Genomic DNA, 16,452 nt, shown 5'->3' on the forward strand with positions numbered 1-16,452 from the left:
CAAGACTGGCCGTCGTACAGTGGCAATATTTCTTCACGTTGCAGTTCATAGACTGTCACGCATAAATTGCATTCTCGCAATATAGACGTGCAGTGCCACCCTCAAATGCGGAATACTGAATTTAGTATTAAAATCAAGACGCTAAGATAATGCCATAAAACTAGAAATCTCGTGGTTGCTCGTGGGACCTTTTTTTTGAATAATCAAAGGTACGAAATGCGCTGCCAATAACAACGCGTTTCATGTGAACGAAAGAGCTAACGCATCGTTGGCGCAAAAAACAACTATCCGGAAGATCCAGCACGTATTGCAATAATGACATCTTGTTACCCATATCATTACCTGCAGATATGCTCTGGCTCTCCGCTTCTCCAGATATCATTGTTGAATAGTCCCCATCGTGCTGGAAATCAAGTCCGCATTTTAAAATCTGTTTGGAACTCGTGTGATCAGAAAACCTTGGTGTAAAGGATCATAATGGAAGGCATATATCTGAAAACCGACTAAATAGTTACTATAATGAGCGTGGGCTAAATTTCGCATACCGATTGCAGCGCCACAACACATAGCTTAGCTTAAGGAGAAAGCTGTTTTTGGTGCACTACTAGTGCTTTTCCACCAACCCTTTTGCGTTAATGGGCATCACTTTCCTCGCTGTGTCGAATTCACACGTGATGTGCGTCGGCTATCAGTGCTGCGCTGAGGGAAGCTAGGCGAACAGGTTAACGGCTAAACGTGTGCCTCATCGGCCAAAATGTGATCTCGCGCTTGTAGTGAAACAAGCGGCCTACGACAGCAGTCTAGTTGCCGAATGGCAGATTTACCCTACCACCTGAGCAGCGCAGGTTCTACTATGGGTCGAAATGCACCAGGCTGTGGTCTCTTTTATTTTTACGTCTGGAATAGAGATGCTTACAGTGTTATTTGAGCGCCTATTGCACCCCTATTTGTGAGATGAATGTGGACACGGCAGCAACAAGTGTACTTCTGTGACATACAGCCTGAATTTTATGACGCTATGCAGTAGGGCGGCTTTTATTTCTGCACGATACTCATTATTGCGATTGCGAATAATTTGATAAGGGGCAAAGGGGTGTTCCAGAAATGGGAATTCTTATACGTCTTCTGCAGCCTTGGAATTAAAGTGTAAGCGATAGCTTCGGTCAAACCTGCGCTAGTTGTAACACACTTGGACATGAACAGTCTGGCGAGATTTGAAGGTTATCGCGCAAGCGTCGACCAGCCTAGCACTCCAGGCACCTGGCGGGCGGTTTTGAACAGGAAAAATTATAATTTTGCTCTCTCCTCTCTCTCGTTTGCTGTTCCATGTAACAACCATCAAGACCGCGACAAACTCACCACCATTTCTCTCGATGCTAAACTTTCCATTCGTTGCGATAAAGTGTGTGTACTTGCTTGCCTCGTATCTTGCGGGCGATAACAAAATTGGTGTTAACTCTCCGGTAAAGCCAGTGCTTGGCACTTCTTGATTTGATTTAAAAAATATATAACTGCTGCAATGATAGATGCGATGCCAAACCACTTATCGCACCTCCACTACCTCCTCTTCATCCCTCGCAACCACCACCCTCTTCAACGCCTAGCGTACTTGAATCCCAATCGCTCCACTATGGCGGGGCAGCAACTTAATTTACTTATTCTCCAGTGCAGTTGCCGCGGCTTCCGGGGCAAGCGCGCGCCTTTCCAATTACTTGTCCCTACCCTCACCCCGCCATCCCAAATCATCTTTCTCCAGGATACGGCCACTAGGGCATCACATTCCAGTTTTATGCCCTACCATTCAGATGCCACGGACAAACCCAGAGTGTCCACTCTTGTTCACCGTTCAGTCACCCACCAAACACACATCATTACGTCAGACACACCCTGCGTAATCACGGAAATCATCACGCACACGCAGTACCCTCCATCTTCATTGCGAATATATACCACCCCTCATCCCATCCAATGTCTTCCCTGGAGACGCTCTTGAGGGGCCTCCACCGACTCGCTGGCAGGCACCCTCTCCTCATCGGAGGAGACTTCAACTGCAAGCACACCGACTGGGACTACAGCTATACTACGGGCCGTGGTCGACGCCTCTAGTCCCTAGTCCAGGAGCAGCGCCTCACTACACAATTTCCACACACCCACGCGGATCAGCACCAGCGTCAGCATGGACACCAGTCCGGACCTGACGCTCAGTCGCTTCCTCCGTGGCATCACCTGGACAAGAACACAACACACATTGGGAAGCGATCACTACATCATTAACATCTCGCTCCCTTTTAAACAATCCCGCTGCACACACATCACACACAAAGTGGTGAACTGGGACGCCATCCGTGCATTGCGGAAGGACGACTCATACACACCTATCACGGATATCGAAGAATGGGTAGAATCACTTGTGACCGATGTCCAACAGAATACCCGGCTAATTACAACCACACAGGACACCCCACCCTAGATTCCTGCCTCGCCCACGTCTGGAAGGCATACCACAGCCTACTCGAGCATTGAAAACGCAACACGTTAGACAGAATGCTTAAAATGCGACTGGCCACACTGCAGATGCAGATACAACAACATGCAGAGGAGGTCTGCCGCTCTAATTCGGGGGAAGCTTGCGATGAACTCGCCAGAAAACTGTCCACCAAGCGAGCTTGGAAACTTCTGAGACATCTCACGGATCCCACACAGTCTAAATACGCTACACAACACCATGTTACACGCCTCGTACACACACACAACAGCGACCCGGACGCTCTCCTTGTCACACCTCAGCGGACATACACCTCACCCGGCACATCTGACCCCATGCCCCGCTGCTCAGGAAAACCTAACCCGGAACTAGACACTGATATTTCGGAAGCGGAGGCAAGAGCGGCCCTCTTGACTCTCCGCACAAATTCAGCACCGGGACTTGACAAAATCTCCAATTCCATACTCCGCAACCTGGATGACAAATCAATCGCACAGGTTACAGACTACTTCAACAAATGCTGGACGGAGGGCACCCTCCCTCAGTCCTGGCGACGCGCCAAGGTAATATTTATACCAAAACCTAACAAGTCCCTTAAACTAGAAAACCTGCGCCCAATCTCGCTCACCTCGTGTCTCGGGAAACGTTTCGAGCACGTGACACTTGCGAGATTGACACTTCACCAGGCGGATAACGACCTTTACCCACACAGCATGTTGGGCTTCCACCCCCATCTCTTCGCTCAGGACGCCATGCAGCAGCTCACTCACGACATCTTCGAACCGGCTATTCCGGGCCCAACAAAGGCGGTCCTGGCTTTGGGTCTGTCCAAAGACTTTGATCGCGTCGAACATCAGGCTATCATGACTGCCCTTTCTCCCCTGAGCGTAGGTGTACGGATGTGCACTTACATTCAGGCTTTTTTAACGAACCGCATGACTGAGGTTCATTCTGGCCCCCTTGCCTCCCCTCCCTACACCCTCAGGAGCGTCAGCACTCCACAGGGGTCCGTCATCTCTCTCCTTTTTTATTCAACTCCACCCTCATTCCCCTCGCCTAGAAACTGGCCACAATACCTAATCTCAGACACACCCTTTATGCGGACGGCATCAAAATGTGGACAACTCACGGTAGCGATGGCGACATAGAGGATACTTTACAAAGGGCCGCATCACTCATACAAGAACACACCCAGAGCATCGGACTCTCATGCTCCTCACAGAAGTCAGAGCTACTTATACTTCGCCCCACGACGCGCGGATGCCCCGCCACTCCCATTGTCATTGAACTCGATGGTCGTCCCGTCCCAGAGGTGAATACGCTCCGGGTTCTGAGATTTCACATCCAAAACAATGCAAGAACCCCTGAACTTTTTGATATATATTTATATCTTTGAAGGAGGGGCGATAAACCGAATGTCAAGGTTCCATTTTCTTTTGCAAAATAAAAGAGCGGGATTGCGAAATTATTCTGGTTCAGTGAATACTGTGTACAATAAAGAAGGTTGTGAATTTTCGTTGTTCCGGTGGCAATGTTTTTTTTTTTTTTGCAAATGAACATGTCAGCGTTGTTTTACAACGTTCATTTACTTTTTAGATATTCTCTATAAATCTCAATGCACTTGACGCCAGCTCAATCATTAAATAAATACACATCCATGTTTCAAGATTCTCATCTTAGGAATAAGTAAGATATTATATATCATCCTCACCAACATCTCGCGGAGTACCCCCCCCCCCCCTCCCCCCTATTTACTAGGACACGTATGCTAGCCGAGATCACGCAGGCTTGTATCCGGCTTGTTTTAAGCAGGGCTTCAATCTATTTCGGGCTGTCATGCAAGTAATGCCGTAAGTCACATTTGCGTGCTAATAGCAATATGTGGGATGCTAGAGGAGAAAAATAATTTCAAGTACCTTGTTGTGTACTCTGACTCAGACATAATAATATTATGTTTTTTTTTTATTCACTTTGTGTACATTTTTGTATGCAGTTCGCATAAGCGTCGAGTCGCTTGTGTGCAGAGCTGGGCAGATCGGTGGCTTTAGCAACAACTTTAATAAAGACCACAGTGAAAAAACTCCAAGAAAAGTGTACACGTCACTATACTTGTACAACAGAACATCTCACAGGGAGTATCACAAGAAGGGAAAAATGACAAAATAAATAAAAAGCAAACTGAAATACGTAACTCGCTTTAAAGGAACAACGAAGGAAATAATGGCAGCATTTGGGCGAGTTGGTTAGACATGTTAAACCTGGAAAGCGCATAAAAAACACACGGACAACAGCAAGAGACAGACACACGAGCGAAGGAAGGAAAACATTACCAAAAAAGTAAACCTCAAACGAGAACAAGGGTTACACACTGATAGGCTTCCAGTAGATTGACATCGTCGCTACGAATATAAAAAATGCAAAGTAACAAACAGGAATAAAGCGGATTATATGTCTGACGTAAGCCACAATCTTAGGTTTTTTTTTAAGAGCTGGAATCCGGTACGTGACAATCGAACTCAAGTTGATTAAACTTAAACTGTATATAAAAACTTCGTGCCCTTCTTCCATAATTAGCAAACAATCGAGTTTGGATGAATGTTTCTGTGCACCGGAGAGCACGTGTTTTTATATTGCCAACCTTGAAGTCAGAAGAGTAATGTTTGCACAGAACATCAGACACCCACTGCTCGCTGGGGTAAATCATGAGCGAAGCGGATCAGCGCATTTAGCTCGTGCGCCCATCCGTGAAACGCTTCTCAAAATAGAAGAAAAAAAAAAAACATCCGCTATCAATAAAGCCTCAAAGAGTTTCCTCTCGAACGGGCTGCGCGACATTTTACCCTAAAACATTTGATTTCAGTAGTTCAATCCCTTTCTTAACGACGGGTACGATGAATGAATGAATGAAGCCTTTATTTGAATAAAGGCATAGCTCTCGGCCGCTGTTTGGGTAATTAGGGAGCGTGGAGGAATGGGAGTGCAGCGTCTTCACGGTTCTTCAAGCTGTTTCTCGGTGCTTGCCATGATGCCGATCTGGGCGCTGTAAGTCGACCTCTGACACTACTCAAAGTAGGCTGCTCTCACTGCCATAAGTAGCAATGGAATGTTGTATTGAGTGCTAGATAAGATTTCATCTGCTAAGGTAGGCATGCCGTAGTTTGGAATATGCGTAATATTGTTTCTTTCTCGTGAAAACGGTGCTCAGTGGCATATAAGATGCGTAAGGTCTTCTGTACACTGTTCCTGACAGTGGGTGCGTATGTTGTGATTGAGTGCAAAATAAATAGACTTGCCTTCACGTTTCGCTGACCAAAAAAGATTTCAGAGAATGGAAGAAAAAACTAAGGGCAGTGTTCAAGGCATGTGCAACGTTGCAGGTGATTGCGTAGGAAGAGAAAGAGTTGCAAACTGATAGGGAAAAACCAGAGTTGACAGCCAAAATTAAAGAAATAGGGCGCCCAGAACAGGTGGCTACATAAAATTCTTACGATAGAAGCACTTCACCCATCCACTTAAGCGCGCCTCTTCAAAACGGCATGAAAATGGTTAGACGTGTTTAGTCAAAAGACAGAAAAAGAAGGTTTCATCTGCACATTACCAGAAAATAAAAACAGCAGAAAATTATTATTCCTCGGGACAGGCGCCGACCAGTGAAGAAGGCAAAACAAAAAACAATCGGCTGCGCAGAGTAAAAAGGAGGCGGTGAAAGGGAGGGGGATCGCTCGCTAAGCCTTGGCCGCTTTCTCGGTCTCTTCATCACAGTTTCCGCTGGTGTCTCAAGTGATGCGCTCCTCGTAGAAGAGAATAACCACCTGCGGCCAACGGATGTTGGGCACACGCGCAGGCATCATGTAAAATTTGTCGCACTCCCTCCACTTCATGTAGAACGGGAGCTCCACAAAACTATAATTTGCCCCTATGATGCGGTCAGGGTCCAGGCCACGGTCAAATCCTAGTGGGTCTGTGTAACCCGGGAATTTCTTCTTGCGCTTTGGCGCGTCGCTCTGGTCGTCCATCTTCTGCGTGGGTGGGGATTTCCCTTTCCTCTTACGCTTCATCTCGAACTGCGCTATCAGGTCTGGGCAGTCGAAGTTGTCCTCAAGCTCCCATTGTTTTTGCTGCCGAAGTAGCCTCGTCACTTGAGCGCGAACTCACCCTTGCTCTGTCGCATCATGCGCATCATGTCCGCCTTCTTTCCGGTCAGTTATATGGGGACCATGCAGAACTGGAAGCACGCTGCACACCGCCGCCAACTCACTGCCGCCGCTTTACACATGCACTGGAAAAATCAATTGAATCAAGTTTGCACAATGTTATCATATGGTTACCATATATTATTTCAGGCGCGATTTATTGCTCCTCCTCACACACTACTTTGCTATTATACAAAGCCAATTGTCGCATTGCACAGGGTCATGGGTTAACACATATTCAATATATCTCCAACAGGTGGTCCGACAGCAGAAGAGAACGATAAAAGATTACTTACTCCTAATCGTCTGACTCTAGCAAACCACTTTTTAAGTCAGCCGGCATTCTTCCTTTTTCCTCCAGTACATATTAAAGATAGCGCTGACAATTCACAAAATTCTACAATTTAATGAACAACATCCGCATTGCATATTTGTACGTCCGAAAAGAGAGATAAGAGCAGTGCCGTATACTCCACTTTCCCAGTATTTCGCAATAGTTACAGACAAATACTCCAAGTTCCAACTATGTCGCAATAGTTACAGACAACGACTACTACAGTTCGGCGAAGCTTTGATTTAGAATTGCGTTTCCAAGTCACTAAAATGAAACATTTTTTTTTCAAACTGTTAAAACATTTCTGGTTTTTACCCAATAATATATTCTCATATATTACGCGGAAACTCAGTCAGAAGGTTTTGTGTTTGTTTTGGGTTTAATGGCGCATAAGTAACCAAGGCCATCCTGCACCAAGCTCCAGGTTAAAGCCCCGCCAGAAGATTGTTGTTTGTGTAGGGTTTGATGGCGCATAAGCCAACTGGGCTATCATGAGCTGATTACGACGTTAAAGCTTCGCAAGAACAGGTGCGACCTTTCGCGAGTTTTTCTTCTACAGTACCACAATTATATTTCGATGAAATAACACGGATGCATGAGAAAAGAAATAAATCTGCCGGTGCGCCATATTTTTCAATATAGATTATCAATAGTTTTTTATCAAGAAGGGAAGGCTTTTGATGCACAAAATTTCATTGCGTTTATCTATGAACGGCATGCTTCACTACGTTCACAGAAAACTATAATATACAGCCACGGCCGGACGCGTCTCTCATTGCAAGCCAGTTTCAATCAGTTTTGTGACCAAGTGAGTGTGCAGGGCTTTCCACTCCTGGCAGGATAATTGTTTTAGATGAGAAGTTTAGTTTTGTAGTTAATGAGGTTTAGCGCCACAAAACGACTCATGATATGATGAAGGCCATTGTGGAGGGCGCCGGAAATATCAGCCATCGGGCGTTTTAATAACGAATGCATTCAGCGCATAGCACACGGGTGCCCTTATTTTCGCTTCCATCGAAAAGCTACCACAGTGGTCAGGATTTCATCTCGCATCTTTGGGCAGAACAGAGGAGCGCCCTAACTAGTACCCCACCACGTCGATCAGCTAGATGAGAAGGAGGCTCCTAGTTCGAGCACAATCTGTGCAGATGATGCTATTTATAATGTTTTCATTCCTTACTTTTCCACAGCAGCAAAAACAGCGTAACCCTCTGCAGTGAAAACTGATGCACAATGAGGTAGTCTTGTTATTTCTTGTTTTATGTTGAACTATAATACTTCCAACCTATTCATCGGTTTTTGAACAGCCTGTGCAAAATGCAGTGTAAATCTTATATTCTCTTTTCAGTTCCAGGCATTCTTGCAGTATGTGTTCATATGGAGTGCGCATTTTAAAACTTTTGTTAGCGTCAGGTCAAAACTTATGGGGAGAGTGTATTATGGAGGGAGGGGTTCGTGTTTTGTGGCAATACTGAGGATTTCATTCGTTATATATAGGTCCCGGCATTTTTCCTGAAAACGCAAGAGTAGTGGTTTTGTTGCCCGGGGCTTGTTATGGAAGATTGTCCTGGATGTGCACTTTGTGACTATGGAATAATATAGGTGTTTTGGCTGTGAAGGGAATTTAAGGACGTATGTGAATGTTTGTGCTGCTTAGATTTTCCAGGGCAGGCTCATTTGTTTCTACATGAAGACCGACTACAGGGGATTTCCTGTAAGCTCCGCACGACAAGCGTCGACCGAGATTATGGACAGGATCCAGTCGTTTCAGATAGGACGGTCTTGCTGAGCCGTACACTATGCACCCATAGTATAGCTTTTAGCGAACGACTGGTGGCGAATCAGGAGTTGAATCTATCGTCGTTCTCGTGGCGCTCAATTTTCGCGGAGTCGCCGCCCATATCTGACTTTTGGATGTTGGCAGGTTCTCGCCAACATCTATATCCTCCCCGGTGGACGCGGAGGACGCTTCTCGGTCGCGATGGCCTGAAGCCTTCCCGTGTGTATTTTGATGGCAGCATTGAGCCAGGCTCCGTTCCTGTGGCAGAGGCTCGTGGAACAACAGCTGCCTTCGTGGTAGGGCGGGGCAACAGTTAAGCAGAACTGTTCTGGGTGTCTGTCGCCAGGGATGTCGCTGCCGAAGGTAATGACTGAGGACTTTCGGCGCTGATTGAATGATCATCGCTCGAGAGTTTTAGCCGTGTGGCCTGGGCCACTGGCTTCTCCGGACAGGGTGGGGACCTGGATGTCGAAGCCACTGGATGTCGACACAATAGTTCATTGTATCAACCTGTGTGCCGACTGAAACTGAAGGCGGTGGGGGTCCCCACGTCACCGAATCAGAGTATGTGCCCTTCTGTTGAAAGGAGAGTCGTTTTCTTGCCTTAGGGTATGTCAGGTTTTCTGTTGTTTGCAAGGTGATGATTTAGTTTTCAGTCTTCAAAACCGGGCACGACCTGGAGTACGCGCCATGTGCACCATTGCAGTTTTTACATTTCGGTGTGTGCTCACGTCTGCCGTTAGTGTGCTTTTTTCTCCGTATGTGACAAGAGCCGGTTTGCCCCGGCAAGAAAAGGAGCTGTGTCCAAAGCACTGACATTTGAAACTGCCTGGTGCTGTATTCATCGTACAGTTATTAATACCTCTGGTGAACAAGCTCTTCCAACTGATCAAAAGGATATTAAAGACTCATTACCCCCAAAAATGCAAATTCATATAACCCGGAGTTCACTACAGTTTCCTTCCGCCTTCACAATAGGTTATGTACCAAATGAAAACGGGCAATTACTATGAAAAACTAGGCATGATAGTAGAAATGATCTGATCTGGAACGCGCACTTTACCAACAGTTGAAATTACTAGCATCTAAATTTCTCATCAGACAAAGTCGAATATGCCTCACTCGCTTGGGATCCACATCAAGCATTTTTAAGATTGATCCCGAAGAGCTCCAGAATTGAGCTTCACGGTTCATTCACTCCGCATATGCATATTGACGTGTGTGCGTTATCCCTGAAAGTAGAAACTAGCCTCTCACTTCTATCACATCGCTAGCGTATTGCTAGCCTCCGTCTTTTTCAAAAGTTTTTCAATAGCTCATTGAACCAAGCGCGTTACATCATACGCCGCACGCGCATACCTCCACTACTCCGGTCATCTGCTTCAAGTTTTCCGTCAACGCGCGGAGAGCGCTACAGTTTTCAGGCTCATTCTTTTTCCTGTTGCCATCTGACCGGAGCGGCCTTCCCCACCAAGCTGCAAGAGTCACCTGTCCATCAGTTTTCTCAAAATGTAACAACTGATTTCACAATAAACCATACACTGTATTCTGTAACACACATCTTATGTATTACCCTTGAATAGGGGTCTTTAAAGTAAATGAACCTTGTTGACCTGATTGATTTGATTCACGAAGTATTCAAAACGTGCGTAAACGGTAGCCGTCAAACAATTCGTAATGAAGCGCAATGCTAGATGAAGAGAACCTGAATTTTTGCCTTCTGTGGTGTCTTTGAAATCTGGAGTTGAACATTAAACATTAAAAGGCCATAGTGTTTCTTCTGGTAATAAATTAAATCTATGAAAAGATTTATGCAGGTCTCCTAAGATGTGTTCAAGAAGAAATATTGAATGAAGTTTTATGAAGAACAATTTACACCTATGGGAATATTCTTCCTTCCGGGCTCGGAATGGTGTCTACCTCTAGCAGAAATTTGCGAAGCAGGGAACAGAGTGGAGGTGAACATCGTATGGGAACCCGTTACCCTTGACCTGTTTCATCCTTGGCAGTCAAACAGTATCCGTAACGTTTCAATGTACAGCTTTGAGGGAAATTGGGTGTTTCCGGTTTTTATAAAGCATTGTCGCGTAGCAACGATACCTGACCATTTGTTACTAGTGTAGCCGCTCGGAAGCTGCCTTCAAAGCTTCATCAGAAACCGAAAGTGATCATCAGAATAAGTGTTTGAGAGTGCTTGCAGCAAATAGTGTTAGGCTCTGTTTTCAGCGCAACGGCGCACGACAAAATAAAAGGAGAGAGAAGAAGGGCGAACACAGCGCCTAATGACAAATGTTCATTTAGCGACGCGCACACAGCCAGAACATGTAAGAAAAAAGGAAAACGAAGAGACTCGTCAGACCTTTATCGCAAAAATCTTCAAAGCAGAGCCTTCCCTGTGCTATACAAAGAAACCGTTGCTAATAGATTCTAACTCAGCTCTCGGAATATAGTATGCCACTATCTTTTCACGAGTGTTTTTTTATTCTTCAACAGCACAAATTCCTCACTTCCGAAAATATCGGTGCACAATTCTTGCAAGTAATGCAGTTCTCGACAATGTTAGTACCTTCCATATTCCTTAGGGCTATTGCGTGCTCCCGGAGCCAGTGACTGCCGCACTGCCTGTCTGTCCGATGTAAGACCTGCCACACGTCAAGGAGATTTCGTTCACAACGCCTGTAGCACCTTCCGCAAGCGGTGTCCGTGCCTCTTTATTTTTTTTTCAATTTCACCGGTGATGCGTCGGGCAAACTAGTGAAGCTTCCGAGGGGCGAAAAAGAACGACGACACGTTGGGCCGGTTTGCCACCTCTTTCAAGACATGGGAGCTTTTGTGCACGCAGAGCATAATTTCAGTCTTACTTGAGGCTTCGGAGAGGTTTTGCTTCCTTAGCAGTCCTGGACTTCACTTCTTCAAGAGTGTTTTTGCAACAGCGAGAACAACTGGCCCAAGGAAACCAGCAGCCTCAAGCCAGGCCGATGCTTTCCTTAAACTATCTTACACATACCGTACACCCTCCCACATTTTTAACCTGAAAGCACGGTGCATCTGTCCTCTGCCAGGCTGTTACGGGAACCGGATCCTACCCCAGCTGTTTTTTTGTGCGTTATCGCATTTCCTTCTGTTTTCTGCATGCCGCTAGGAAAAGAGCAGAAAAGGCCACGTGGTACTACCTGCTTTCCTCTACGAGAGGCAGGTTTGAATTGATAAGCAAAAAGAAACAAAATGCTGATACCCATGTAGTATAATCAGCGGGCTTATATCGCATTTCATCCAGCGCTACCACCTGACCGCTTAATTATAACTTGATGGAAGCGTTCAGAACAGAAAGAGGATGATGACGATTACGGTACTCAAAAGAATCAGGTGTAAGGTCTGGTTCCCAGAACAGCTTGGCAAAGGACAGCTGCACTGGAGTGCTCATTGCGCGCACGCGTGTATTCTCGCTCATTTCACCGCCGTGTTCCGTCGTACGGCGCTTATCGACTCGACGGTCGACGCTTGGGCGTTCAGGTCAAAAATTGGGAGGGCGTACACGTGATTTTCACAGTGCGGACTGTATTCAGAGTTTACCGATCCCGGTGCTCACAATTATCGATTGGGGTGAATTATATGGCAATAGATCTTTTTATGCTCTAGGTGAGTACGACCAGCAAACGTGCTTCTCCGTGAACTAAGGTCTTAATCCCCCAAAATTCAGGCCGGATTCAACCGGGAGCTCGTACGTGGTACGGAGCCCCTCTCATCTTTTTCGGAGTCATTCCGTACACTCATAAGTGTATACTCATGAGCTTAAATCATGAGTATCAACTTTCCTAATAACTAGTCCTAAATAGCACGAGGGTTGAATGAAGAATGATATAAGTCACTTTCGAGGCTTTCTGTTCACATGCACCGTAATAGTTTCGGAGGTAGTAACAATGGACGGGTGCCTGAATGTAATGTATGCAGTTGGTAATAGCCACAGGTCACTGCTAGTCACTTTTAGATCAAGCGCATTATTCTTTTTTTTTAGACAGCGACTCATGTAAGGAATTGGGGGCAGCCGTGTTAACTTTGCGAACAGGTAACAACAGTCACTAGCTCTTCAATACCGTCTTCTTTATGCCTGTTCACTGGTCTACATTATGAGTGAGCGAAAAAGAGTTTCAAAGCAGTTCTGCCATGAAACGCTCAGCCATTTCGACAGAAACAGGGTAAGCAAGTTCTTGAGATTTCACCGAAAGCCCACAAGGAAATACCTTCCCACGCGATAGGTCGGTAACAGACTATATTCATTTCACGTGAAAGCTGAATCAAGACACTAAAATTTTATCGTAGTACTGAGAAAGGTTGAAACTTTTAATTGTATATAAATTATTTACTTTTCTGACAACTGCCCATTCAGTTCAGTTCAGTTAAGTCGTTCATGTGTCCGACTCTTCGTGACCCTTTGGACCATATCACGCCACGCTTTCCGGTCTCTCACTATCTTCCCAACATCACATAATGTCATCTGCAGCGCCTCGAGGATGCTATCTAACCATCGCGTTCGCTGCCTACCCCTTCTCCGGTGACCTTCAACCTTTCCCAACATCAACGAAAGCCGCGCGCACAAATAATCTCAAGCTAAAAATGCCCCAATGTTTCAGAAAAGCTAAGCATTATCAACTAGAATATATATAAACACTACATTTTGTTGATGTTTACAAGGGGTCACACTATATATTGCTACTATACTGTTACCAATCACACGTTTCAACGTGCTGCAGAGTGATTTGTATCCGGTGGAAAATATATTCTCTACGGTCGCCTAAAGGTTAACAGGTTCATGATTTACCTTTGTTAATAATTTATAGGTCCACTCACATAGGGTACTATGTTCGCTGGCTTATGCGTGACCTAAAGTGTTTGCTGGAATCTACCAGGCCGTTGTCTCATTGGCGGCTGGGCCGCAGCGTGGGCTGCATATGGAAATGCGGTGCGTGCCGTTAATAGCAATTGCCGTCCACTAAGATAAGACGGCCTAGCTTACTTCTATGCATAGCTAAAACTTACATTTTTGATTTTTCAACACTGGGGTAGCTCTGAAATGAAAATGAAGATAAGAATTTACCCCCCTTGTAGGAAACTGCTCCTCGACTTCGTTTATTATCAGCTGATTTATCGCCCAGTGCTGGAAGGTATTTAGAACATATGACTACACGAGAAGCACATGTCTTATTTATAGCTCAAGCTGTTATCTTTTCATCTATCTGTGATTTGGATTGTTTCGTGCTGTGTTTTTTTATTTCGGCGTATTGCAGTCCACCGAGCTCGCAAGTAGCAGACTGCCCTTTCCCTTCTCAACTTTCAACATTTTATGCTACAGCAATTCCAACTATGGGTACGAAAATGAGCAAACACAAAAAACAGGTGCAGGGCTTTCGTAAACGAAAAGGCTGGCGCCGAAAAAAAAAAGAAGCTGACACCGGTAGATTCATATATAGATAACGTCTTGTGTCTTAGATAAGTATCCGGCGCCACTGCTCGCTGCTACGATGTTTTTAGCGCACGTGTTTTATTGTATGACTGTAGTGTGATCTGGCAGAGCAACATACCTCATGACCCAGTTATCAGCACCGAAGCGAAAATGTGAATTCCCGGGTGCAATTTTTTTACGAAGCTTTCATACATTAGCTTTATTTTAAATCCTGCAGTTTTCGGTAGCAAGAATCCTAAGGAACGTTTCATTTTACATCCGTCAAACGTATTGCTGGGTATTGCTAGCCACGAATGCGAACAAATTGCATGAGCTGTTTGTGCTTTCCACCTTTTGCGTAGAACATCGGGACGAGATGAAAAGTTAACACATAATAGCTCAAACACAGTGCCTTCATTAAAATTGTCTTTGTGGTGTTATATATATATATATATATATATATATATATTTAACAGCACTGCTCTCATCCACCGTGCTCGACAAAACATCAAGTGGTAGCAAGACTAAGAGACTTTCATTAGATTTTTAAACTACGTTAAAACACTGCGGGAAACACTGCAACCGAGAGTCGGGGAGGCTGTTTATCTTGACCAAATCTCTGCCATGTGGTGAAATAAAACTACTACAGCAAGAAAGCAATGGCCCAGATGCTTACCGTTGGGTGCCTTCGTTTCACATTCAGGCTGATGGTCCTGTGGCTGCGTCCTCGTAAGGCTGCACTCTGCTGTTGCCCTCGGCCAAATTGTTCGGAGGTTTTGGTTCCAGCTCACGTCCGACTCGAAAAACATCATCTAAGCTTTCATGAATCCCGGGAACAATGCTGAAGTCAATCCCGAGCAGCGCCGTGTCCAGAATGTGATTGAAGAGCTGCTCCGTGATGATACCCGTCGCTCGAATGGCCAGAAGAGGCAGTCCAGACCACAGCGCCAAGCAAATGACATCGTGCTCCACGCAGCAAGGCTCGGGGCCCCTGATGAGAAAACACGCATAGAACACACCGAACAGGGTGTTCCACGCCATTGCCGCCACAGTGCAGTGCGAAAGATTCAGTGCAACTTCAATCTTATGGAACAGCGTTGGGCAGTGAATATTCAAGTATGCACGTGAACCGAGGTGATACATCCGCCATGGGCGTAAGATGTTGCGCGGCATCAGCCAAAGGTACATCCGGGCTATGCGAGCTAGGCTTTCTTCTACCGTTGTAGCCGTGCGAAGGTAATTGAGTATGGGGCCTAGATCTGTACCGACGGGCAGTCTTTGGATGCTTGAACCCATTGGTTGAAACAGGGCTGGGTAAAGATGCAGCCCGTTAGGGTTGACCTGGATCAGGTGATTTCGTAGCGTCGCCAGGTCGTTATGTGTCATGATGGCAGTGCGGCCGTGGACGATATAATGTTTTTAGTGACCGGGGAACGAGACTGTGCCGTACTGAAAGCTCCCAGCTTGCGCAGGCGCAATGATTGGATGTCAAACATGTAACCTAACTTGAAATGATGGCCGCAGATAATGAGGGGAAGGTGAAACTGACAAATCAAGACTGACCGCCGTACTGTGGCAATATTTCGAAACGCTGCAGTCTATAGATTGTCAAGCATGAAATGCATCGTCACAATATAGAGCACCAGTACCTTCCTGAAATGCGCAACGCTGAAATTTTGTACTACAAATCATGACCGCTTGATAATGCCATAAATCTGCAAATGTTGTGGTTGTCTGTTACAAGTTTTTTGAGCAAATAACCAAAGGTACGAAAAGCGTTGCCGATGACAATACGTTTCATGGAAACAAAAAAAAAGTTATCGAGTCGTCGGCCCAAAATACTATCCGGAAGATCCCGCACGTATTCTGATAATGTGTTCTGGTTACCCATATCATTATCTACACACAGGATCGGGCTCTCCCCTTCTTCAGATAACATCGATGACGTGGCTCCCATCGTGCCAGAAATTAAGTGTTTACGTATGTGATGGCCTATTTGGAACTTGTGTGATCAGGAAGCCATGATGTAAAGGATCATAATGGAAGGCATATCCTGTCTGTAACGGACTGTACGGTTACTATGGCCAAGTCGAAATACAGATGTTCCGCAGAGGCTGCGGGCTCGTTTATTTTCAAGTGTGGAGTAGAGATACCTACATTGTTGTTTAAGCGCCATTAATTGTGATTAGAAGTTAGCTCCGACTGCATCAGGTCTACTTT

The 16,452-nt window shown here is 45.6% G+C and overlaps 1 protein-coding gene across 1 annotated transcript; it reads right to left on the minus strand.

Moving 5' to 3' along the window:
- Positions 1–4,429: 4,429 nt before the first annotated feature.
- On the minus strand, positions 4,430–15,798 carry LOC146173822 (uncharacterized). The gene is made up of 2 exons (XM_084583229.1): positions 14,909–15,798; positions 4,430–6,764 (listed from the first exon to the last, which is right to left on the minus strand). The coding sequence occupies exon 1, from the start codon at positions 15,616–15,618 to the stop codon at positions 14,932–14,934; it is 687 nt and encodes a 228-aa protein (XP_084439355.1). The 5' UTR covers positions 15,619–15,798; the 3' UTR covers positions 4,430–6,764; positions 14,909–14,931.
- Positions 15,799–16,452: the final 654 nt, after the last annotated feature.

The sequence above is a fragment of the Amblyomma maculatum genome, chromosome 11 (genome assembly GCF_055883805.1).
Source record: "Amblyomma maculatum isolate TAMU_Amacu chromosome 11, ASM5588380v1, whole genome shotgun sequence".
Taxonomy (NCBI): Eukaryota; Metazoa; Arthropoda; class Arachnida; order Ixodida; family Ixodidae; genus Amblyomma; species Amblyomma maculatum.